This window comes from Narcine bancroftii, chromosome 7 (genome assembly GCF_036971445.1).
Source record: "Narcine bancroftii isolate sNarBan1 chromosome 7, sNarBan1.hap1, whole genome shotgun sequence".
Taxonomy (NCBI): domain Eukaryota; kingdom Metazoa; phylum Chordata; class Chondrichthyes; order Torpediniformes; family Narcinidae; genus Narcine; species Narcine bancroftii.
The window spans coordinates 56,859,984-56,887,432 of record NC_091475.1 but is presented as its reverse complement, the minus strand read 5'-3'; the positions used below and the strand labels follow the sequence as shown (position 1 = coordinate 56,887,432).

The window sequence follows — 27,449 nt, the reverse complement described above, 5'->3', positions numbered from 1 at the left end:
TTCTGGATTGGAAAATAAGTCTTATGAGGCAAGGTTAGCAGAGCTGGGACTTTTTTCCTTTGGTGTGTAGAAGACGAGAGGAGACTTGATAGAGGTCTACAAGATTATGAGAGGCATAGATAAGGGTGGACAGTCTGTACCTGTTTCCCAGGGCAGTATCAGCAAATATCAGAGGACATGAGTATAAAGTGAAGGGAGTGAAGTTTAGTGGAGACATCAGGGGTGTTTTGTTTAAACACAGAGTTGTGGGTGCCTGGAGTGCCTTGCCAGGGATGGTGGTGGAGGCTGGAACATTGTGGGCATTTAAGAGACTCTTAGACAGACACATGGATGAAAGAAAAATAAAGGGGTAAGGAGGGTTTAGTACTTGACAGGTATGAAGAAACCTTATTCTCTTTGGGAATTATAAAGATCTTAGCCATCCCAGTAAGTGCAGCTGATAATAAATTCCTGGTATTTAACCCATCTACCATTTTTGGAAGATGCATCAAAAACATACCCAAGTTCCATCTGGTCCAAACAGCTCCAAAAAGTTTCCAATAAATTCTCGTGATTTCTCTTCCCATTTTTGAATAAGATCATGGCTCTTTTCCTCTACTTTGTAAACAAATTCTTTTGATTTTTCTTCCACATTTTTCACCTTTTCTTTCATTTTGTCAACCTGATTTTGAAAACGATACTTCTTTTCCTGATGGAAAAAACACAATAGGTTCAGCTTAGTAACCGAAAGCAAGATAAATAGAAATGAGATATAAAGTTACCATGTAACCAATATAACCACTTACAGCACAGAACAGGCCAGTTCGGCCCTACTAGTCCATGCCGTAGCAAATCCCCACCCTCCTAGTCCCACTGACCAGCACCCGGTCCATACCCCTCTAGTCCCCTCCTATCCATGTAACGATCCAGTCTTTCCTTAAATGTAACCAATAATCCCGCCTCGACCACGTCTGCCGGAAACTCATTCCACATCCCCACCACCCTCTGTGTAAAGAAATTTCCCCTCATGTTCCCCTTATAATTTTACCCCTTCAATCTTAAACCATGTCCTCTAGTTTGAATCTCCCCCTTTCTTAATTGAAAAAGCCTATCCACATTTACTCTGTCTGTCCCTTTTAAAATCTTAAACACCTCTATCATGTCCCCTCTCAATCTTCTACGCTCCAGAGAAAAAGCCCCAGTCTGCACAACCTTTCCCTGTAACTCAGACCCTGAAATCCTGTCAACATTCTCGTGAACCTTCTCTGCACTCTCTCTATTTTGTTTATATCTTTCCTATAATTTGGTGACCAAAACTGTACACAGTACTCCAAATTTGGCCTCACCAATGCCTTGTTCAATTTCATCATAACCTCCCTACTCTTGAATTTAATACTCCGATTTATGAAGGCCAACATTCCAAATGCCTTCTTCACCACACCATCTACCTGAGTATCAGTCTTGAGGGTACTATTTACCATCACTCCTAAATCCCTTTGTTGCTCTGCACTCCTCAATTGTCTACCATTCAATGTATTTTTCTTTGGCTTGGCTTCGCGGACGAAGATTTATGGAGGGGGTAAAAAGTCCACGTCAGCTGCAGGCTCGTTTGTGGCTGACCAGTCCGATGCGGGACAGGCAGACACGATTGCAGCGGTTGCAAGGGAAAATTGGTTGGTTGGGGTTGGGTGTTGGGTTTTTCCTCCTTTGCCTTTTGTCAGTGAGGTGGGCTCTGCGGTCTTCTTCAAAGGAGGCTGCTGCCCGCCAAACTGTGAGGCGCCAAGATGCATGGTTTGAGGCGTTATCAGCCCACTGGCGGTGGTCAATGTGGCAGGCACCAAGAGATTTCTTTAGGCAGTCCTTGTACCTTTTCTTTGGTGCACCTCTGTCACGGTGGCCAGTGGAGAGCTCGCCATATAATACGATCTTGGGAAGGCGATGGTCCTCCATTCTGGAGACGTGACCCATCCAGCGCAGCTGGATCTTCAGCAGCGTGGACTCGATGCTGTCGACCTCTGCCATCTCGAGTACCACGACGTTAGGGGTGTGAGCGCTCCAATGGATGTTGAGGATGGAGCGGAGACAACGCTGGTGGAAGCGTTCTAGGAGCCGTAGGTGGTGCCGGTAGAGGACCCATGATTCGGAGCCGAACAGGAGTGTGGGTATGACAACGGCTCTGTATACGCTTATCTTTGTGAGGTTTTTCAGTTGGTTGTTTTTCCAGACTCTTTTGTGTAGTCTTCCAAAGGCGCTATTTGCCTTGGCGAGTCTGTTGTCTATCTCATTGTCGATCCTTGCATCTGATGAAATGGTGCAGCCGAGATAGGTAAACTGGTTGACCGTTTTGAGTTTTGTGTGCCCGATGGAGATGTGGGGGGGCTGGTAGTCATGGTGGGGAGCTGGCTGATGGAGGACCTCAGTTTTCTTCAGGCTGACTTCCAGGCCAAACATTTTGGCAGTTTCCGCAAAGCAGGACGTCAAGCGCTGAATTCAATGTATATGACCTATTTAAATTTGCCTTTCCAAAATGCAGCACCTCACATTTATCTGTATTAAATTCCATCAGCCATTTCTCAGCCCACACCTCCAGCCTTCCTAAATCATCTTTTAATCTACGGTAATCTACCTCACTGTCCACAACACCACCAATCTTTGTGTCATCCGCAAACTTGCTTATCCAATTCTCTACCCCTACATCTAGAACGTTAATATATATAACAAATAATAGTGGACCCAGGACCGAACCCTGAGGAACTCCACTAGTCACCGGCCTCCAATTGGACAAACAATTTTCTACCACTACTCTCTGACACCTTCCATCCAACCACTGCTGAATCCATTTCACTACCTCCTTATTTATACCTAATGCCTCCACCTTTTTTCCTAACCTCCTGTGGGGAACTTTGTCAAAAGCTTTACTAAAGTCCAAATAAACAACATCCACAGCTTTCCCTTCATCAACCTTTTTTGTAACCCCCTCGAAGAACTCAATCAGGTTTGTCAAGCATGATCTACCCCTGACAAAACCATGCTGATTACTCCCTATCAATCTTTGTATCTCCAAAAATTTGTAAATAGCATCCCTCAGAACACTTTCCATCAACTTGCCCACCACAGACGTCAGACTTACAGGCCTATAATTCCCAGGTTTGCATTTGGACCCCTTCTTAAACAGAGGAACCACATGCGCCACCCTCCAATCCTTTGGTACCACCCCCGTGGCCAGTGACATCCTAAATATCTCTGTTAATGGCCCCACTAACTGTCCACTAGCCTCCCTGAGTGTCCTAGGGAATATTTTGTCCGGTCCGGGAGATTTATCCACCTTTATCTTTTTAACACAGCCATCACTACCTCCTCGGTTATCCTTATATGCTTCATGACCTCCCCACTATTTTTCTTTACTTCAACTGGTTCAACATTTTTTTTTCCCCTAGTGAATACCGAGGCAAAGAAATCATTCAAAATTTCCCCCATTTTCTCAGACTTCTCACTCAGCCTACCCTCGCTATCTACAAGGGGTCCAATTTTATCTCTCACTAATCTTTTACTTTTAATGTACTTATAGAAACCCTTTGGATTTATTTCTACTCTGTCAGCCAAAGCCTCTTCATGCCTTTTTTTGGTCTTTCTAATTTCTTTCTTAAGATTCCTTCTACACTCCTTGTAGTCCTCCTTCAACTTCTCAGCTCCCTGCTCTTTATACCTCTTGTACACCTCCCTTTTTCTCCTAACCAAATTTCCAATATTCCTCGAAAACCAAGCCTCCCTATGACATCCAACCTTTCCTTTGATCCAGACTGGGACATAACTACTCTGTACCCTCAAAATTTCTTTTTTGAATATCCTCCATTTTTCATTAACATCCTTACCTGAAAATATCCTGTCCCACTCAATACTCCCCAAATCCCTTCTTATTCCTACGAAATTTGCTCTTTTCCAATTCAGAACCTCAACTTTAGGCCTCTCTTTGCTCTTCCTTAAAACTACCCCAAAACTAACAGAATTATGGTCACTAGACCCAATTGGTTCTCCAACATTAATGTCCGCTACCTGACCTAGCTCGTTCCCTAACAGGAGATCCAGTATTACACCATCCCGAGTCGGTCCTTCTACTAACTGATTTAGAAAACAATCCTGAACACATTTAATGAACTCCAGCCCATCCAGCCCTCTAGCCGTATGGGTATCCCAATCAATGTGTGGGAAGTTAAAATCTCCCATGATCACTACCCTATGATTTTCACACATATATGTTATCTTCCTACAAATTTGTTCCTCTAATTCCCTTGGCCCATTTGGTGGTCTGTAATACACCCCTATTAGCACCCTCTTGCCTCCTCCACCCCTCAATTCCACCCAAAAAGCCTCACTGGTCGATCCCTCCATACCATCCTGCCACCTCACGGCAGTAATGTCCTCCTTAACAAGCAGAGCAACTCCTACTCCTTTTTTACCCCCTGATCTATCACATCTAAAACAAATGTATCCTGGAATATTAAGTTGCCAGTCCTGCCCCTCCCGTTGCCAGGTCTCACTAATTGCCACAATATCGTGACCCCAAGTATCTATCCATGCTCTCAGCTCATCTACCTTGTTCACTATGCTTCTTGCATTAAAATATATGCATCTCAGAGAATGACCCTCACATATATTCTCTTTTTTTACCTTCTACCCTAATCTCCATCCTACCTTTCTTATCTAATTTTTCAAAGGAACTTCCTCCATTCTAATATTTCTTGCTTCCCCCCCCACCTCTCCTTTTCTGGTCCAATAAGTGGTACCATGGCAAAATAGTGGGGAACTTTTTTCTGGTTCGATCCAAGGATAATCTCTGATTAGATATACATCTTATTCTCTCCAATAGAATGTAAAGATTTATTCAGCGCCTTTCCAACTCGGCACATTTCACGCTGTCAGCAGTGCAGCAAGGGTCTTGGTGCACACTTTCTCCTGTCCTGATCTCTATTGCTTTGAGGAGTTCTGCAGAATCTGTGACATTAATACTATCAAACTGATTGACAGTGAATCACACTGTACAGACAGCAACTTGGATGTCAAAAACATTAACTTTTAACATTTTTAGAGAATGAATTTAAGATTAGACATTGTATTATAGCAGATGAATCACTTAAAAAATCTTGCACCCATTGAAATGTTTCTGTATATTTTTTTCCTTGGATCAGAAGTTATTTGAATTGAAGCTTGACTAATGAAACGGGTCCCTCTCATTCAACAAGGCACAACATTTTCAAAGTTTTTCCTTAAAGATAGAATATTCTGCAAAAGTTCAAAGCTCTCTTAACTCAGTGATTATATGGTTTCTGCAGAGAAGGTGCAATGAAAAAACATACACAAGGGAGACAGATCAGCTCGTTGAATGGTGTAATGACCTAGCCTTGCGTTCAATGACAGCAAAACCAAGGAGACTTCATCAAGGGCTCAGTTGTGGAGAGGGTCAAGAACTTCAAATTCCTGGGTATCAACATCTTGGAGGATCTGTCGTGGAGCCTCCATGTTGATGCAATCACAAAGAAGGCTCGCCAGCAGCTTTACTTTGTGAAGTGTTTGAGGAGATTTGGTATGTCACTGAAGACTCTCATAAATGTCAACAGGTGCACCGTGGAGAGCATTCTGGCTGAATGTATAACTGGTTGATATGGAGGTGCCAATTCTCAGGACAAGAATAAACTCCAGAGGGTCATTAACTCGGCCTGCGACATCACAGGCACCAGACTTAACTCCATCAAGGACATCTACATGAGGCGGCATCTTAAAAAAGCAGCCTCTATCCTCAAAGACCCCCACCACCCAGGCCATGTCCCCTTCACTCTGCTACCATCGGGGAAAAGGTACAGGAGCTTAAAGATGAGCACTTAGTGGCACAAGGACAGCTTCTTCCCTGCTGCCATCAGATCCTGAATAATTAATGAACCAAAGACACTGCCTGACATTTTATGCTCTATTATTGTTTTTGTATAGTCATGTTGTAGCAGAACCTTCCTGCTCCTAAATTCAACTATAATATGAATACTTTCATGATGCTACTGCTCCAAAACACCAAATTTCATGACAGTAGATTACGATCTTAACACGCATCCTGTGCAGGAGCAGGGAATTGCAGTTGCATCTTCTGGAGTTCATTGCTTGCTTTTGCTTACTCCAGCAGTCACTCTCACGTGTCCTTCATGGTGGTGAGTGTTAACAATCTCAATATTCCTCTATAACAATTTTTGAGGTACGGTGAAGAACTAAGCCCAACCTGACACAACTAATAAACACCAGTCTAGAACTCGAGTAAAAGTTGACTTAAGTACCAAAAACTAAAACTTTCAAAGATGACAAACTTTAAAAATCAAGTGATAAAGGCTTGCATGTAAGGGAGCTGAGTAAGCATGAACTAAGTGTTCATGCTTACGATCAATTCATTATGTTTGCTGATGACTTGGCCCAGAAGGAATCACGTGTTATGTACACGGGAACAAAAAGTTAAAAATATATGCCCTGTGGGTAGATGAGTTAGGGTTGGATGATTTTACTAGTCACAAGTCTTGGAGAGCTTTTGGACATTGTTTTTCAGCAGAAGAGTTTATCTTTTTGAGGCCACTGACAAACATTTGACAATCTACCAATATAACAATTTGCTTCACCACAAATTGAGCCAACCATTAATCATAGCTGCAGCTAAACAGGAATTTTCCTGGGGAACTGGTTAATATATCACAGCAGCATTAAAAAAAATCTTTCACTACCAGTCCTGATGAAAGTAATTGTCAGACACGTCTCAAAATTTCTTTGAGTGCAAAAGAGTCAGCTATTTGGCTCATCAGCCTGCTCCGACATTCAATAAGATCATGGCTGATCTGACCGTGGACTCTGCTTCACTTATCTGCCTGTTCTCCAGAACACCCAATTCCCCTATTCAAAAAGTGATCTGCTTTAAACATTGTACATGCATTGGGGTAGCCTCTAGTTTCCTGTAGGGTAGAGAATTCCACAGATTTTTGGAGCAATTCCTCCTCATGCCTATTTTAAATTTACTCCCTTGAATTTTGAGACAATGTCTTCAAGTTCTCATCTCACCTGCCAGTTGGACCAACATCCCTGCTTCCATCTCATCTATTTCTTTCATCATTTTTAGTCTGTCTTTATTTAAATCCCCCCCCCCCCCTTCATTATTGTGAACTCCAGGCTGTTCATGAGGTAACTTCTTCACTTTCAGAATTTGCCTGGTGAATCTTCTCTGCACTGCCTTCAAAGATAGTATGTACTTCCTCAAGCAAGACCAAGTCATTCTGCAGACTCCCTGCTTCCCTGCCCCTCTAGATTTGTATCAAGCCATCAATTCCATCATCTGTATCATTTACATGCAGTGTGAAAAGTAGTGGAGCCAACACCAACCCCTGCAAGGTTTGCATAGTGGTGAGCATCATGGTGTTACTGCACAATGAACCTGGGTTCAAATCCGGGGCTATAAGGAGTTTGTACGTTCTCCCTGTGTTTGCATGGGTTTCCTCTGGGTGCTCCGGTTTCCCGACCTCCTTTCAAAATGCACAGGGGTTGTAGGTCAATTGGGTGTAATTGGATGGCATAGGCTCATGAGCTGGAAGGGCCAGTTACCATGCAGTAAGTCTAAATTTAAATTTAAAACTTTGCTGGTCACCAGCAGCCAGCAAGAAAAGGCCCCTTTGTTCTTACTCTTTGTGCCCTGCCAGTCAGCTAATCTTCTATCTATGCTTGTACCTTTCCAGTAATACCATGGGCTCCAATCTTGTGTGTGGGATAAAGCTCTTCTGACTGAAAATCCAAGTAAACAACATCCACTGGCTTTCCTTTGTCCATCCTGCTCATTACTTCCTCAAAGAATTCTAACAGATTTGTTGGGCAAGATCTTGACTACAGCCTATTTTATCTTGTGCTTTCAAGTACTCTGTAACTTCATCCTTAAAGGACATGATAATCTTATCAACTACACATTAGGCTATCCAGCCAATAATTTCCTGTTTTTTTTTGGCTCTCTCCCTTCTAAAAGAGTGGGAGTGATATTTTCAATGAACAATGCTGTACAGTGAAGACTGACAGAAAATATCTACTCAGTTCATCCACCATTTCTTTGTTCCCCAAAACCATTTTTCCAGCAGTTCCATCTCCACTCTTGCTTCTCTTTTACTCGCGAGCCAACATGGCAGTCACCAAGACCAGCTATCACTCTCACAAGAGACGTTATTTTGCATTGATAAGGCCAATTTTCACCGTAATCGAATAAGTTTTATATTTTTTCTTTTTTTTTTTTAAAAAAGTTTTGGTTGTATGTGTGGATTGACGCAAGCCACATAGATTGCAAGTTGGGGAGTACCTGTATCTGAAAAATACTTTTGGTATCCTTTTTCATGTTACTGGCTTGTCTGCCTTAATATTTCATCTTTTCTTCCCTTTTGCTTTGTTTTTTAAAGTTGCCTTCTGATGGTTTTCAAAGCTACCCAATCTCTAACTTCCTGCTTTTTTTTTGCAATACGGAATGTTGTCTCTTTTGCTTTGATGCTGCCTTTGACTTGTCTTCCACAGTTGTCTCACCCTCCCTTTTAGAATGTTGCTTCCTGATTCTTCCAAACTCCTGCCATTGTTGCTCTTCCAATCAACTTTAGCCAGCTCCTCTCATGTCTCTGCAGTTACCTTTATTAAAATGTTACACTGACACATCCGATTTTAAATCTTTCAAACTGCAATGCGTTTTACCATATTGTGATTACTGCCTTCTCTAGGTTCCTTGACCTTAAGCTCCCTGATCAAATCCAGGATTGTTTTTTTATCCTTATGGGCTTGATGACAAGCCAGGGTCTATCTTGCAGGAATTCCACAAATTTCTTCCCTTAGGATCCAGTGCCACCTTATTTTCCCAATTTGCATATTGAAGTCCCCCATGACTCTATAGCTATTTGTATCTAGCACTATTTTTAAACTTCTGGTTGGATGCTAATTGTATTTCATTGGCTTTACACAAGGGCAATAAAGTTGAATCTAATCTAATCTTTTTTGTATTCCTTTTCCAACTCCTGTTTCAGCATATATCATGGCTACTATTTAGAGATCTGTTGGTAACTCCCATCAGGGTCCTTTTCCCCCTCTAGTTTCTCAAATCCACCCACAAGAATTCCACATCCTTTGTACCTTCTTGCAAAGGATTTGATTTCCTTATTTAAAAAAAAATCAACAGTCACCCCCGCCTCCACCTACCTGTCTTTTTGATAGGAAATGTATCCTTGAATGTTTAGCCCCCTAGCTGTGATTCTCCTTTAACCTTGGCTCCTTAATTCCCAAAATATCATACCTACCAATTTCTAAATGCATCAACCTTGTTTCATACACTGCATGCAATTAAATACAACACCCTCAGTCTTGTGTTCACCACTCTTTTCACATTTATCTCCATGTTGCCCAAGATTAAATTCTTATTATTTTGTAAACTTTCCTATTTTAATTCTAGAGATTTCTCCTGCAAGCTCTTCCCTTTAACTTTATCCATACTTTTACAATTTGTTGAATTCCCCATCCTGCTATTTAGTTTAAAGCCCTATATGCAGGTTGAGTTAAGTAATTCACCAGGACCATGGACCAAGCATGGTTCAGGTGGAGTCTGTCCCATCGGTGGAGCTCCCTCCTTCCCCAATACTGGTGCCAATGTCCCACAAGTTCAAACCTACTTCTCCCACATCAGTCTTTGAACCGCATGTTTAACTCATTGTCTGTCAGGAGCTGTAGCTGGACAAACAGAGGAACAGGTAGCATCCAGGACTTCCCACTTTGCACAGGAAGAGAGGGGTGACAGCTCACATGCCATGACTAAAATCTTTGAGAGGAAACAAAAGCTGGCTGTGAAAGTTGATGCTTTACCTTGATCTTATCCAAATTTTGTTTGCCTCATCATACGAACCAAACCCTGTGCTCAGGCAACCAGCAGGACTTGGACCCTTCTCCTACTGGGTGCTCTGCTTTCATAGAAATATAGAAACAGAAGATAGGAGCAGGAGTAGGTCATTCGACCCTTCGAGCCTGCTCCGCCATTCAACGAGATCATGGCTGATCTTAAAGTTCAGTACCCCATCCCCGCCTTCTCTCCGTAACCTTTAATACTCTTATACTGAAGAAATATATCTAATTCCTCTTAAATATATTTAATGAACCTCCCTCTACTGCCCTCTGTGGCAATGAATTCCACAGATTCACCACCCTCTGGGTAAAGAAATTCCTCCTCATCTCGGTTCTAAATGGTTTGCCTATTATCCTCAAACCATGGCCCCAGGTTCTGGATTTTCCCATCATTGGAAACATCCCATCTGCATCCACTCTGTCCAGTCCTGCCAGAATTTTATATGTCTCTATGAGATCCCCTCTCAATCTTCTAAACTCCAGCGAGTACAATCCCAATTTGCGCAATCTTTCCTCCTAAGTCATTCCTGCCATTCCAGGTATCAGCCTGGTGAATCGCCTCTGCACTCCCTCCATTGCAAGAACATCCTTCCTTAGATAAGGTGACCAAAACTGCACACAATACTCCAGGTGTGGTCTCACCAAGGCCCTGTAAAGCTGCAGTAAGGTATCCTTGTTCCTAGACTCAAACCCTCTTGATATGAAGGCCAACATACCATTTGCCTTTTTAACCGCCTGCTGTACCTGCATGCTCGCCTTCAGAGACTGATGTACAAGTACCCCTAGGTCTCTCTGCACTTCCCCATCTCTAATCTATTGCCATTCAAATAGTAATCTGCCCTCCAGTTTGTATTACCAAAGTGGATAACCTCACATTTATCCACATTGTAGTGCATTTGCCATGTATCTGCCCAGTCCCTCAATTTATCCAAATCACACTGGAGCTTCCTGACCCCCTCTTCCGTGCACACAACCCCTCCTAGCTTAGTGTCATCTGCAAATTTGGAGATATTACATCCAATCCCCTCATCCAGATCATTAATGTAAATTGTGAACAGCTGGGGTCCCAGTACAGATCCCTGTGGTACCCCACTGGTCACCGCCTGTCACTCAGAAAACGAGCCATTTATCCCAACTCTCTGTCTTCTACCTGCCAGCCAGTTCTCAATCCACATCAATACTTTGCCCCCCATCCCATGAGCCTTGATTTTGTAAGCCAGTCGTTTATGTGGGACCTTATCGAAGGCCTTTTGGAAGTCCAGGTACCCCACATCCATTGGCTCTCCCCCATCTATTTTACCTGTCACCATCTCAAAGAATTCCAATAGATTTGTCAAGCACGATTTACCTTTTGTAAATCCATGTTGACTCCGTCTGATCTCTTCTCTGCTAGTCATATGCTCCACTATTACATCCTTAATAATGGATTCCATCATTTTGCCCACTACTGATGTAAGGCTCACCGGCCGATAATTCCCCGCTTTTTCTCTACCCCCCTTTTTAAATAGTGGGGTAACATTAGCTACCCTCCAATCCATGGGTACTGATCCTGAGTCTATCGAGTTCTGGAAAATAATTCTTAAAGCATCTGCTATCTGAATGGCCACTTCCTTGAGTACCCTAGGATGGAGATTATCAGGCCCTTGGGATTTATCTGCCTTCAATCCCATCAATTTCCCCAAGACCATGTCCTTAGAGATACTGATTTCTTTCAGTTCCTCCCTTGCATTAGTCTCTATGTTTCCCAACATCCTTGGGAGGTTATTTGTATCCTCTCTTGTAAAAACAGAACTAAAGTAAGAATTTAATTGGTCTGCCATTTCCTTATTCCCCTTTATATATTCCCCTGATTCCGACTGCAAAGGACCTACTCTGGATTTCACCAATCTTTTCCTCTTGACATATTTATAAAAGCTTTTGCAGTCGGTTTTTATATTTGCCGCAAGCTTACTTTTGTAATTTATTTTTGCTCTCTTGATTAATCCTTTTGTCCTCCTTTGCTGCATCTTGAACTGCTCCCAGTCTTCGGTTGCGGTACTTTTTTTGGCCAATTGATATGCTCTCTCTTTGGACCCAATGCTGTCTCTAATTCCCCTTGTTATTCACGGATGAGTCACCTTTTTTGGTTTATTTTTATGCCAAACCGGTATAAACGATTTTTGCAATTTCTCCATTAGATCTGTGAATGCTTTCCATTGTCTATCCATAGTCAACTCCCCCATAAACACCACCCAATCAATCTTACTCAACTCCCGTTTCATACCATCATAATTCCCTTTATTTAAATTCAGGACCTTAGTCTCGGTTTTAATTTCATCACTCTCCATGTTGAGTGAGAATTCAATCATATTGTGATCACTCCTACCCAAAAGGCCTCGCACAACAAGATTGCTGATTAGCCCCTTATCATTGCATAATACCCAATCTAAAATGGCCTACTCCCGAGTTGGTTCCTCGACATATTGGTCTAGATAACCGTCCCATAAACATTCAAGGAATTCCTCCTCCTCTGTATTTTTACCAATTTGACTAGTCCAATCTATATGCAAATTAGGCTCCCATGATGACAGCTGTTCCCTTATTACACGCTTTTCTAATTTCTCTTTTAATGCCTTCCTTCACCTCTTCACTACTATTTGGAGGCCTATATACCACCCCCACTAATATTTTCCTCCCCTTGCTATTCCTCAGTTCTACCCATATAGATTCCGCATCTTCTGAGTTAATATCCTTCCTGTCAATCGTGTCGGTCCCTTCTCTCACCATTAATACTACCCCACCACCTTTTCTTTCTTGCCGATCCCTCCTAAATATCGTATATCCTGGGATGTTAAGTTCCCAGGCTTGCCCACCCTGCAGCCATGTTTCTGTAATCCCAATCAAATCATATTTGTTTATCTCAATTTCCACAGCTAATTCATCTACCTTGTTCCGAATGCTTCTTGCATTAAGATATAAAGCCTTCAGATTTGCTTTTTTTCACCCTCCTTGCTCTTTCTGATTTTTTACTTTCGCTGCCTAACCTAACTTTTCCTGTTTCATCTTTTCTGTCCTTTGCCCTATCATACAGGTTCCCACCCCCCTGCCAAATTAGTTTAAACCGCACCCGACGGCTGTACCAAACCTAGCTGCCAATATATTGACCCCTTTTGGGTTTAGGTGTAACCCATCCTTCTTGTAGAGGTCATGCCTTCCCCAAAAGAGATCCCAATGATCCAAGAAGCCAAAACCCTGTCCTTTACACCAGCCCCTCAGCCACACATTCATTTTTCTTAACGTTTTATTTTTGTCCTCAGTTGCACTTGGCACAGGTAGCAAACCAGAGATCACCACCCTGGCTGTCTTAGTTTCTGTCCTAGCTCTCTGTAATCCTTTTTCAGTACTTCCTCCTTTTTATCTATGTCATTGGTACCCACATGTACCAAGACATCAGGCTGTTCGCCTTCCCCTTTTAGAATACCCTGGACCCGATTTGAGATATCCCGCACCCTTGCACCAGGGAGGCAGCATATCATGCGGGCATACCTATCTGGCTCACAGAATCTCCTGTCTGTATTTCTGACAATGGAGTCCCCAATGACCACTGCATTTCTCTTTACCTTTTGGTCCACCATGCCAGGCTCAGTGCCAGCGACCTGGTCACTGCTGCCAGCTTCTGTCAGGTTATCTCCCTCAACAGCATCCAACAAAATTTACCTGTTATTGAGAGGGATATTCACAGGTGTGCTCTCCATTTTCCTGGTATTTTTCTTCCCACCCCTGACAGTTACCCACTTACCTGACACATCTGGTCTTGGGGTAACTATGTCCCTGAAAGTTGAATCTATCAACTCCTCACTCTCCCTTACCAGCCGTAGGTCCTCAAGTTGCAGCTCCAGTTCCCCAACTCGGTCCTTAAGGAACTGCATCTCGGTGCACCTGACGCAGATGTGGCTATTTGGGAGGGTGGGACTCACCTATGGTTCCCACATCTGACATCCAGTACAAAACACTAACCCCATAGGCATGACTGAGCTAAAATAATGCCACTTACCCTTCTCCTCGCCTGCTTTTGCCTAAGCCTGTTGAGCCAAAGGCTGGAAGTCCCACTCCTTCAGTACCCCACTCACTCAGTGCGCCGCTCCTCGCTGGCCACTCCCTCCCCTTTTACTCCTTTTACTGGCCCCTTGACTAATTAACCTTGACCAATTAACCCAGTCACTCTCTCCAAGCTCCTACTCCTCTGACTCAAAGCTCAAACTCCAGCTGCTGCCTCCTCAGACTCCCAGCCTGATTTGAGTAGGCCCAAGCCCCAGTAAGCCCTTGTATTTAACTGCTTACCTCCACGTCACTCTCTCCGAGCTTCTCCTCCTTCGACTCCCAGCTTGAATTTCGGTGCCTCCTGCAAACTAACAAGCACTTTGCAAGGTTCCTGCTCTACAGCTCCTCCTTGCAGCTCTGGTCAAGCACTCAACAAGTGCTTTTGTAACCCTTGCTAATCATCAGTGGAAGTTACAATTGCCTCAGGTTTGCACACAGCTAGGAGGGAGAGAATGGAGTTGATTGCTTGCTTCAAGGGCCCACAGTCCTCTAATATGATCGGCTGCCACTGATCATTTCCAGTCTCAGAAACAATCAGAATTGTCTGGCAGAGACTAATCAGTTAAAACTGTTCATATATAAACTTTCCATTATACAACAGATGGAAAATAATATTTTTAGAAACTTCTTGTGGAGATTGGAAGCAGAAGAAACTGACAAAATCTTCCACCACTTTCATACTTCAATTGAGTTGGCCTGCACCGATGGAGTAAAGAGTACAAGAGCGCAAAATATCTGGCTGAAATGCTTGTAGTCATCTTCAATCAGAAGCGTCACGTGGATTATTCCTTTGGCTTCCTCCTTGAGTCTCCAACATCACGTCAGTTTGTTTGCAAAGATGGAAATGAATAAAGGGCGTGGAATCCAGCAGAGGCTTTGGGAACAGGTGTCATTCTGCAGGAAGACAATCATGATCCCAAACTAAACCCATCTCCAGCCATGTTATAGCTGTTCCAGTGGAACTAAAACACTGCTATGCTTAAACACAAAGTTCAACATCCACCCTTTCGTGGGTTCAACATGTTCATACCTCAGACTTCTAAATTCCAAAAATGACAGATTTAACTTTTTTTTAAGCTGTTCATGATAAAATAACCTATCGTACTGTTAATATTCAACAGTTTTTATAACTGTCATACCCTGCACAAGTAATCTGCTGGGCATTACCACAGTCCAATTACTTATTTGCACCATACTGTGAATTTTTAAACATTAATACGTGACGAGGACATTGAATGCAAGGACACTCTTCATTGTCCTCGAGAAGACAGCAGAAATGTGTTGGAGAAACTCAGTAGGCCACGAAGCATCCATATTGAACGGTCGGAAGCGGAGTATTCTGCATCAAAGGCCTCCCTTGATCTATGTTGCAAGGAGCTCATCCTATACAAGTGGGTCTCAACCTTTTTCTTTCCACTCACATATCACTTTAAGCAATCCCTACGCCATCGGTGCTCTGTGATTAGTAAGGGATTGCTTACGGTAGTACGTGGGTGGAAAGAAAAAGTTTGAAAACGACTGCTTTAATCGTACCTCATTGACTTGTCATGTCCACCGTTTCATTACTCCAAAGGAAATGGGGCAATTACTATGTTTCTCAAGCCAACTTTTTCAATAACAATTGGGTCTAGAGCAGTGATTCCCACCCACAGACTATCTTAAGCAATCCCTTACTAATCAGAGAGCACTGATGCGAAAAGCATTACTTAAAGTTTGATGTAAGTGGAAAGAAAAAGGTTGAGAACCACTGGACTACATAAAAAACAAAAATAAATTGCTGATTTCATTGCCTCCCCCCCCCAAATGTGATCTAGTCCCCATTGAGAATAGCTGCTCCTGACCTGCAATAACTCGTGAAGATCAGGGATGCTGGTCTTGCAGGTAATGCTCATTTCTTGAAGGATCAAATGACCTTCAATTGCCAGCATCTTTGACCACGAGAGTAAATCACAGTGGCTGAAATCTCGATATTCTCTGCCAGTCAAAGCCATGGCGTGCTGCCTGTTAGTTGGAAAAGTGGTTCAAACACAACTGCAAAGGCAGAGGAAGGGTAAAAAAAAAATTGGCAGAACATCCTGGTCAGTCGAGGAATTGTACTGACAGTTGCACAAGTGAAGTGATGAGTCGGCAATCAAGGACCAAAAAGAAGAAGACCGCACAGCAACACCATCAAAGAAAACAAGGAGAAATCAAATTAAAATAAAACTGGAAGAATGTCCAGTGAGAGCTCACTCCTTTACCCAGATTCAATGGCAGCAACGTTACTTTCCCTTCTTTGAGGGTAATAACATGAAGTCAGAATCATTCATCAAATTGTGTGCAAAAGGTGACAGCTTTTTATTATTGCTAACAGGGAGTCTGTTGCCAAGCGCCACTGAATCTTTGCAGGCAAGCAATTTGCATTGTAAGCAAACCCTTCAAAGTGTGAGCAGACAAAGCCAGCATTCAGTTGGAACTCTGTACAATAGTCGTCTCATGGTTGGAAAGGTCACAAGATAATAGGAGACTCACATTTATGAAACTAACATTCAGCTCTTTGGCTGTGTAACCTCTCTGGAGGTTACGTCGGGCATAAACATCATAATCTCGCACAATCCTGGTAATTAGGTCAGAGGTAGAAATGCCCTCTGTTCTTTGTGTCGGAACAAACATACCTAAAAAAAACATTAAAATAGATTGCAATGTCAATAAACAGAATTCAAACACATTATCTATCAATTGCAATACATTGGAGAGTCCCAAAATATGGTTCAACAACTGAGACGACTTAAGATATTTAATTGTAATAAAGCATTTTGAGTGTCTGATTGGGTGCAGATCTCTTTTTATCTTTTTTTTTACATGTGTTCAAACAATTACAATCCCCAAAGTGTGTGGTAAATAGGTGTGCCGATACCATATGTGCAATGTTTGGGTATCATATCTGTTTTTGCTCTGTTGATACCAAGCTGCTAAACATGTTTTTCCAATGTTCAACTCTCTACAGTACCTTTTTTAAAAATCATTCAACGGTGGGGTCTGTGCCTAAGATGGCAGCACCTGTGCTGAGCAGTGGACCCAAGGTTGCAAGGGGCTCAGCAACTGAAGGACCCCACACAGGTTGTGGGCTGCTGGAGACTGGCTCATGGGGAACAAGTATTGAACCAAGATTCGGAAGGGCACTGAGGGCAAGAAGGGCCTTGGACGCTGAAAGCTTCCTCATCATATTGGATGTGGAGCATGGGTGGTGAGTGGATGGAACTGGGATCTGTTTGACTAGGGAGGCTGTGGGAACACTGGTGGCATACCAAAGACACCATCTCTGAAGGAACTCTTTTGCTGCTCTCATTGATAGGGGTGCTGGGCAATGCTAATGTTGACTCTTTGTTTGCCTTACAGCAGGCAAAATGAAATTTCATGGATATTACATTTTTTGTATCTTTAACCTTGGTAACCCAAAGACAAAACCAGGTGGCACGAATGGCGCAGCGATTAGCACAACATCTTTACAACACCAGCGATCGGCACCGGGGATTGAATCCCGCACTGTCTGTAGGGTGTTTGTATGTTCTCCTCGTGTCTACATGAGTTTTCCCCGGGGGCTCCGGTTTCCACCCACACTTCAAAAAGTACTCGGGATGTAGGTTAATTGGGTATAAACTGGGTGGCACAGATTCGCGGGCCAAAATGGGCCGTTAGCATGCTGTACATTGAACTTCTTTAAAAATTGTACTCCAAGCTGTGGCATCTTATGCAATGCCTATGTGCCCTCTGCTGGTTGATCACAGTGCTGCACTGTCAGACACTGGCATAAGCTAAAAGTTTTAATTCTCCTGACAAGTCATCTGTAAAATGGGGGAGGTGGGCAGGATCAACTAAGATTTCAATAGAAAAATATAACATTGCACTTTCCATATTAGTCCACTCATGTTTCACTTCAGCAGATTTCTGATTCCTTCCCCTATTCTGTCATGAAAGTCTTAATAAAGGGCTTGAATTGTATCCTCCATTAAGATGAACATGCTCACATTGGGTCAGTTCCACGTGTCCACAAATGAGGTGAAATCAACCTCTTGCCTCTGCTGTGAACTGTTCCACCTGAACTGTAAAATTATTTTTAAACAAAATTGGTCTCCATGAATGGACCTTTTGACCCAAAATCCACACCACCTGGATCATCCTGATTTTCAGAACATCTTTCCTGCCCCGGTTCATTGACGCTGAACCATTCGACCTTCCAAATAACTTTGATTCTGTGAACTCCATAGAACCAAGACAAAATTCTGCAATTTATAAATGTGTTGGAGAAACTCAGTAGGCCACGAAGCATCCATAGGAAGTATCTGACAAAGAGCCCAGTCCCAAAACGTTGGTCTCCTTGTAATTCCTGTGGATGCCACACGACTTCACCAGCACGTTATGTGTTACACTTGACCCCAGCACTTGCAGCAATGAAGACAAAATTCTGGTGCTTGAACCTTGCCTATTTGCAGATTGGCACCTGTTCCCAACCCACCTATCCCTTATTAAAAAAACTTGGTAATCCAATTTTGATAATTTCCTCAAACTCTGCAAAATTTCTAACTCTTCATTCATTCACCTGGACACTGGTCTCTTCTATATCCCTCATTAGCAGCCACATCTTCACTGGTAATTTCTCAACACCACCCCCCGCCACCACCCATTTAATTCTCTCCCACACTTGGTACCTCTCCACCTCTCTAATCTCTGCCTTAACTCCAAAGCACTTTGGACCATATCTCTACATTGAAGATAAATGCAAATATATTAGGAACAAATGCATCAAGACAAACACTTGAACAGAGACATCCACCAGTGCATTTTAGGCATATTTGATTTCACTTGTGATCAGATAACAAACTTTATCAAAACTTAGAGTGGGATTGTCGTCAACATACCAGCTTCCTTGATGTGTTTGTAGACATCATCTGATCCAGCAGAGGAGTACGGAATGTCATCATGTGCCACAAAATCAATCTGAAAAAGAGAGTAGTGACAAGTTGGAATATTAATCATTTCAGATCAGTTAATCAAAGATTCAAATGCACTTTGTTTCGGGGCTGGTTTTCCATTATCGTCCAGCACCATAAGGAAGGTTGGCCCTGTCCAGGAGAAGCATCCTGCACCAAGGACACAATCTCCACATCCAGAACCACAGTGTTGCAGAGTGTAGAAACAGGCCCTTCAACTCATTTTGTTCATGCCAACCATCGCCTCTGTCAGAGTTGCTTGCATTAGAACATCCCCCGCACCTTGGCATTCCAGAGGCTGCGTTCAAATTTATTATCATCTGACTGCTCATATACAACTGGACGAAACAGCATTTCTCTGGACCACAGTGCATCCACATATTGTCTCCAGCACAACTCCAGCAGTTCAATCTAGACACCAACTAAATTTGTGTATTAAAATTTATCCCTCAGATCTCCTTTTATTCTTATCCCTATCATCTTAAACTTAAGACGCCAGGTTCAGACACCACAACATTGGAAACAGACATTGGGCAACTAGCCTGACTATGCTTCTCATGATTTTATTTACCGCCATCTCGTCACCTCTCAGCCTCCTTTGTTTCAGGGAATGCAAACTTAGTCCATTCCATGTCTCCTTCCAACTAAAGCTCCTTGATGCAGGCAACATCCTTCTGAATTAATCTCATCTTTCCTGTAATGTAAACTGCACACAATACTCCAAATATGGTCTAACCAATAATTTGTATAAGTGCGACATGAATTCTTAACTCTTGTATTTGATGCTTTGGTTTAAGATGGCAAGCAAGTCAATATGCCTTTGTCACCAGTCTATCTATGAAAAAGCAATGCACTCATACCCTGAGGTCTTGTATTTACAAAACTCACCCTGCATTCGCCATGTGGGTCCTCCCCTGGTTCAACTGGTCAAAATGCATCACTTCACATTTGTGAGAAATAAATTCAAAATGCCATTCCTTTTCCCACTTTCCCAGTTAAGTTAGATCCTGTTGTACCTTAGAGCCCCTTCTTCAATGTCTATGCTACCACCAATTTTGGTGTTATCTGCATAATTACTGACCATGTATGTACTATGTACTCATCCACATTATTAATTGGTACAACCAATTGTTGATAGTCAAAGTGATTATCTCCTCATTGTGGAACTCTCTGAAGTTTCATTGCAGGAAAGGGGATCTGCAATCTACTTGGTTAAACTATGCTAAGTCACAAAAGGCTAAAATTACCTTCTGTTCCTTGAGATGACGATCATATTTACAGTTTTGTGACTGATTCAAAAGCATTTTTTTAATGTAGTGGTTGTTGATTTGAGAGCAGGAGGGGCTGGTATTGGAAACCTAGTCAACCTGGGCTACCTGTGTACATCCCCTGAACTATTTACGGAACAAGTTGTACTGGAAATCTAGCTCGGTCAGTCAGTACTTGAAAGACAGGAGTGGTGACCATTACTCAAGACCAAGAGGCAGGCATTTTGACAGGTGAAGCTCTAAAAGGTCTGGGGCTGAGGGAAAAACAGAGCGGAGGCACAAGCAAGCTAACATCCAATTCAATGGCAGCATTGTCCTGAAGACTGAATGGCCTCCAAATGCCATGAAACAGAGTGTAGAGCAACTCATTAGAAAAGGTTCAGTACACACTGATGTAAATCTACTGGCGCAGTTCAAAAGCAACATAACCATTGACTATTGTAAAAGATTGTGAAATGCTCTCATATACTTCAACAAGGGGAAATGGTTTTACACAACAGTGAGACAATTAGAACATTAAAGGTATTTTACGTTTCAGGTTGTAAGGTCCAGAACAGAACTGAGGTGTCCACACACCATGCCTCAAATGACAGAATGGTGAAGATGAGATGCACAAGAGGCCAGAGGTGGAGAACAGAGTGCTGCTTGGATGTAATTCACCTGGCAGAAATTGAAGACTGGAGTTGGGTAAAACCTGAGAGACTTGGAACCAGGACAAGGATGGTGATGAATTTATTGTGGGGCATACCGTGTGCTTTAGAACTTGGGAGAAGTTGAGATTTTAGGGAGCTGATGAAATCTTAGTTCCAGTGGCATCCTCTGGTCTGACAGTCATGGGATTCATTGGACCACCCCTCCCTTTCAGTTGGATTTCTACTGATATGTTTTTGGACCCTCTTCCTTGTCTGGTCTGCCACTATTTACTGTAGAACTTTGATCAAATCTATGGGCCATGAGATCAGTGGAGGGATCCAGAGTTTTGAGTTTGATGACATTTCTTTTTAATTAGTTTTGCAACGTGGACTCTATTAGTGAAAAAGATTTAGCATTTCTCTGATACTTCCTTACAATTAAACATTTGTTTGGGGAAGCAACCCACAAGTCGACATTAAAGAAAAAAAACTCTGACCAGGGAAAAGTGGCCGGAGTTTGATATGGAATATTGGAGAGCGTGGAGCAGCATGTACCATTGTGACATCTGGTGGTGGAAAGATTTGCCTCCATATTGTGAAAGGCAGATAGGATTTTACACATCTCATGGCTTTTTAGATTGTCCTTGATTGCTTTACAATGAGGAAATACATTCTGAAGTGTTGTAACTTCTGTAGGGAACACAGCAATTATTTGCACACAGGATCTTATGAAAGCAACCAGGTCAAGAGAGAAATATTAGTCAGGTACCAAGGTATCTGCTCTCTTCAAAGGGACTGCAATTTTGCCATGGGATTCTTTGTCGCCACATGAGAAAACAGTGGAGGATTTGCCTTTAATGTCTTGTCTGGGAGATATCACCTCTGATAGTGCATCAGGACACTGAACAGGCTAAAACATCAGCCCTAGTTTTTATTGGTTGGTAACCAACCAATTTTCCCTTGCAACCGCTGCAACCGTGTCTGCCTGTCCCGCATCGGACTTGTCAGCCACAAACGAGCCTGCAGCTGACGTGGACTTTTTACCCCCTCCATAAATCTTCGTCCGCGAAGCCAAGCCAAAGAAGAGTTTTTATGCTTATGCTCTAGACTCCAATTTTAATCTTACGACAGAGGCACTTCCCAACAATACTATATCATGGCCAGATTTTGTCCTTCAAATTGTTTATGACATTAAATTGATATTATCTATGTTTGTGTCTGGGGCCTCATCATGTACAATTGGTTCTCTAAGGGGTCCTCAAATGCTCCTTGAAGTTTTGACCCCAATGGTGACCACAGAGCAGGAACTTGGTCTGCAGTATGAGAGTGCCAGGAAGTGAGGTTGAATGGCAGTGGGGAAGAAATCTGATTGACCATCTCAGAAAGAAAGCAGAAAGATTTAGGAGCTGGGAAAGGAAATATTACTATGTAGTGAGGAGTCAGTGCTGGGGAGCATTGGGCACCAAGGATGAGATCAATGTGCAGCATCTAAATCCTGACTGGATTCTCAGATGATGTAGGAGGCAGCCTTAAACCTGGCCAATGTTATGTCTACTTTCTTAAATTTGTGGGTACCACCAAACAAAAGAAAACAAAGTTGCACACAGTTGGGCAATTCTTGCTGCATCACAACCACTGGTAACTCAGATACGATGTGCATGGGGTTTTACATTATATTAAACGGATGAAATATCTTTCATATCTTTTCCATCATAAATGTTGGCACAAAAACTAATAGCAAACTCCTTACAACGCGAAGTGAGCATGGTTTCGAGGAACTACAAAAAAAATTAATTTGACCGATGATTCTCGTAAACTTCTACAGGTATACCGTGGAGAGCATTCTGGCTGGTTGCATCACTGCCTGCTATGGAGGTGCCAACTTTCGGGACAAGAATAAACTCCAGAGGATTGTTAACTTGGCCTGCAACATCACAGGCACCAGATTTCACTCCCTCGAGGATATTTACATGAGGTGGTGTCTTAAAAAAGCAGCCTCTATCCTCAAAGACCCCACCACCCAGGCTGTGCCCTCTTTGCTCTGCGACTATTGGGGGAAAGGTACAGAAGCCTAAAGACGAGCCCTCAGCAGCACAAGGACAGCTTCTTTCCCACTGCCATCAGATTCCTGAATGATCAATGAATCAAAGACATGGCCTTACTTTTTGTGCACTTATTATTGTTATTTTTCGAGTAATGTGGAAAGGTGGTAATATTATGCATGTTAATATGTATGTTAATATTATGCATGTTAATATGTATGTTAATATTATGCATGTTGATATACATGTTAATATTATATATGGTAATATTATGAATGTTAATATGTATGTTAATAATCTTCGTCTGCAAAGTCAAGCCAAAGAAAAGAAAAATATGATGTATAGTAATATTATGTATGTTTGGACCATGATGCTGCTGTCAGAAAACACTGAATTTCGTGACAATAAATCCAGATTCTGATTCATATGGGATATGAGCAGAGGATATTTGTTTTAGCAACAGACCACCTACAATTTGGAGGAACAACATCTCATCTTCTGACTGGGCAGCCTCCAACCGGATGGCATCAGTATTGACTTCTCCGGCTTTTGTTAACTCCCCCGCAATTTCTTTCCCCCATCACCTTTCCCCAGCTCTGTCTCTCTCCCTTTTCCCTGTCTCCTTTCGCACAGATATCATCAGTTATCACCTCTTCCCTTATCATCCAATGAACACTTTTAGTTGGTCTGGACTCTTCCCTCTGCCGGCACTTTCTGTATTTGGAGATTTCCTGTTTTTTGCTTATGCTGTTTATTCCTTGAAAAGGGGCTCAGGTCTGGAACATCAGCAATATATCTTTGTCTCCTATGGACACTGAAAGACCGGCCAAGCTCCTCCAGCATTTTGGTGTTTTAAACTACAGTCACAGCATCTGCAAACTTTGTGTTTCACTCATGATTGGGTAAACTCCCTGGCAACGAATGGGACTGATTTAATGTACAAAATTAATTTGTAAATGTTTTTCACTCACTGCATTTCTCTGGAGAAATTGAACTACTTTTACTGAGAAAAGTTGCAATATCTTGTTTCTTCTGCTCTGTCAAAAGAATGTAATATGAACTGCGTTTGCCACGTTAGACAGTTTGTGGTGAATCACACAACCATTTAATTGATTGACACAGCTTTGGCAATATATATTGCTTCTAATATTGTTGAAAGTCCAAATGAGTATTTAAATGCAGTGGTGCTTCTGAAGGAATATTGCATTACAAATTTACAAAATCAAAGGCATAAAAGTTATAGCACATAGACCCTTGACAGAATTCAAAAGGACAAGAGAGAAACATACCTTGTGTTTTTCCAGAAACTCTGGAGATAGCGTCCACGGCGCATCTCTGATAACCTCATCAACATAACGGCAATGCGTCAGGGCATCGTACCGCTCAATTTCATTCATGACAGTGAAACCTTTGTATTGGTGTGTTAGATCATCACTGCACACTGAAACAAAGCACATAGAATCACGGAACCATAGAAGATTACAGCACCGAAATAGGCCCTTCGGCCCTTCTATTTTGTGCCAAACTATTACTCTGCCTAGTTCCATTGAACTGTGTCCAGGCCATAACCCTCCATACCCCTCCCATCCATGTACCCATCCAATTTTTTCTTAGATGTCAAAATTGAGCCTACATTCACCACTTCACACTCCCAACACTCTGTGATGAAGTTATCTCTAATCTTCCCTTAAATCCTTAACCCATGTCCTCTAAATTCTTGTCTCATTCAATCTCAGTGGAAAAAGCCTGATTGTATTTATTTTCTATATCCCTCAGGATGTGGTATACCTCTGTCAAATCTCCTCTCGTTCTTCTGCACTCCTGGAATAAAGTCCTTAAGATTTTTTTTCAAAATATGTACGTGTTAAGAATTCTAGATCAAAATAATTGCCTTTCAATTCAATGGCATTGCCACAGTAACACATGGTACTAATGGGATATTATACCACTCACTCATTATTTCTCACTTGTATTCCCAGACGAAGCATTGAGGCATTAAATGAAGATCTGTTTCTTATGTTTGGGAATAGAAAGAAGAAAGTCAGGGACTCGGTTTCACGCAAATGTCCAGATGAACAGATGCAAATATGGATTGGAAGAGCTTAGGATTCTGGACCAAATGCAGGCATGGCATGGATGAACAAGTGTGGCTAAATAGCCTGTATGTCTCTTTTCAGCTTTTGGTTAAAAAGGAGTGGTGTGGAGTGAGTGAACCAAAGGTTAGATGCAAAAAGAATGAGGGTTTATGTGGTCAGAGGGATTAAAGTGGGAAATCGTGCAAAATAAACAGACTGTTCAGAAACAGTAATCTGATTTCATAGGCCTTCTATGCAATCTTTCTTGTCCATGTAAATCTTAAAGACCAGTTACATAGCAAATAATCTTCATGTCTGCTGTGGCAGAACTCTTCCTTTGCCTTCATGTCGGATGTTTTGGGTACAAGATTGATTGTGTGTGCTGTTATTTAACCATCACTTGCAATGAAAGATCTATAACTTTATCTTACCATCAAACTATTAATATACCCAATGGTACTTTATCTTGTCATTAACAATAATGTATTCCTTAATACTTGTATCAAAGAAAAAATTGCTGTTATAAGAACATTTTGATTTATGGGCAATGGATCTGTAGGAGGATATGAACAGAACTGTCAACACTGAGCAAATAATAGAAGTGACATTTGCAGAGAGAAAGAATGACACAGATTGCAGAACCATTTAAGAATTCAAAGCTCTCCTCATCTTCCAGAGAGGCATCATCATCAATGGCTATATTTTTAATCCAAAAACTGAGTGACACTTGGCAAATATGAGTTTGGGAGCTGTTGTGTCAGGAGAACATCAAGTGCTCAAGATCAACGATGTAACGGGATTAATATGCAAAGCGGGCACATTTGCTAACAGTTTTAAACTAATGCACTATTCACATCTGGAATATTGTCAGTACATGATGACTGAGTGAGACAGGGGAATGGAGATGGAATCAGAATTAGCACTGCTTCTTTCAGGGAAAGACAGAGCCCTCAGCCAAGGCTGACAGAAATCACAGAAGGGTTTGTGAAGCAGACAGCGTTGCCCTTCGAACAGAACCTGTCAGCAGGCCCTTTCAAATTGCCTCGTAAAATGGAGTTAAGCGAGCAATTTACTAGGTTGAAGACCCAAATGCAGGACTATTTGAAAGGTCTGAACAGGGCAAATTTAGACAAAATCGACCTGGGTCCCAGATCTATCTCGAAGGTGGTCAGGGGAACCCAATAAAACTTACCTGGGTGTCTCCCTCTGCCTATTTGAAAGGGGAAATGGCTCACCTGATTACTCTGGAATTTTAAACAGAAAGAACACAGGGATCAGGGGATTCCCTCTGGCTGTGTGACGCGTCACTCACAACGTCATCGCAAGGGCAGGATCCCCCTTAAATTGCCCAGTTGGCGATTTAACAGGTAGGTTAGGCCACTATTTGAAAGGTGCAGGAGGTACCTCACCTGGGCCCCAGGAGGGCTACCCAGGTGCTACAATTTGAAAGCACCTAGTGAATGGGGGTGCTGCAGAATCCAGGGTGAACAATTGAATCTGAGGTGGGCAGCCTCCAGTTTCCAAATGCCTCCATGGGTAAGTACTTTACTGAGTACAGTTTTAGTCTCTTCAGCTGAAGCATTTTCTTGCTATTGAGGGAGTGCAGAAGAGGTTCCCGTGATTCCTGGAAAGGCAGGAATGACATTGGGGAAAGACTAGGTAATACTCATTGGTATTTGAAAAATGAATGGGGATCTCATGCAAAATTCTGAAAGGGTTAGACAGGTTAGATGCAGGAAGAATGTCCCGATGTTGGGAAAGTCCAGAGCAAGGGTTCATAGTTTAAGAATAAGGGGTGTCTTGAGGGGAAACCTCTCCACTCAAGGAGTTGTGAAAATTCTGGCCAGAGGAGGTTATTGAGGCCAGTGTGTGGGATATATTCGGAAGTGAGCTGGATGGAGCCCTTATGGTTAAAGGGATCAAGACGTATAGGGATAAAGAAGTGCCAGAGCTGCTGTAACAGCAGTGCTGCCATTGGAACCAGGAGATTAGAGAGCAGAGACACAGCGCTAGTCCGAAAGGTTCAACTGCCCGGTCGTAATGCTGGCAGCACCATACAGGCTTTAAAAAGAACTGTTAATAAGGGAGCCAATAGCGCATGTAGAGGCCTGTGCCCAAGATGACAACGCCTGTGCTTGGCAGCGGCCACGAGGGATTACAGACTCTGGGGGAGCAGCTGATCAGCGCAGAGCACCAGAAACGGGGAGAATACCCCTTTATGAGAAGCAGAAGCAGAGGAGATGACCCGAGAGGATAGTGACCACAGCGGCGGATGAGCGAAGGGCTCAGCGGATGAGAAACTCACACAGACGACTTGCAGTCAGGGCTGCAGAAGACTGGCTCATGGGAGCCAGGTCTCATATCCAGGATTTGAGATGGGGCAGAGGGCAAGAAAGCTCCCAAAGGGCCTCGGGCCCTGAAGGTTTCCTGGTCATGTCGGAGGTTTGGATCTGGAGCTCGGGCTGCTGATGATTTG

At 42.6% G+C, this 27,449-nt stretch overlaps 1 protein-coding gene across 6 annotated transcripts in view; it reads right to left on the bottom strand.

Annotated features, from left to right (window-relative positions):
• LOC138738953 (choline-phosphate cytidylyltransferase B) overlaps positions 1-27,449 on the bottom strand; it is a 73,368-nt gene that overhangs the window by 12,086 nt on the left and 33,833 nt on the right. For 5 of the 6 annotated variants that reach the window (XR_011341900.1, XM_069890185.1, XM_069890183.1 and 2 more), the window contains exons 4-8: positions 24,188-24,339; positions 23,870-23,935; positions 18,885-18,963; positions 16,498-16,640; positions 500-688 (exon numbers count right to left, since the gene is read on the bottom strand). Coding sequence is in view for 5 of the 6 variants with exons in the window: in XM_069890185.1 (XP_069746286.1) it covers positions 500-688; positions 16,498-16,640; positions 18,885-18,963; positions 23,870-23,935; positions 24,188-24,339 (629 nt within the window). In the remaining variant the exon portion in view is untranslated. The remainder of the gene's footprint in view (positions 1-499; positions 689-16,497; positions 16,641-18,884; positions 18,964-23,869; positions 23,936-24,187; positions 24,340-27,449) is intronic. The other variant, XM_069890186.1, reaches the window with a different exon arrangement.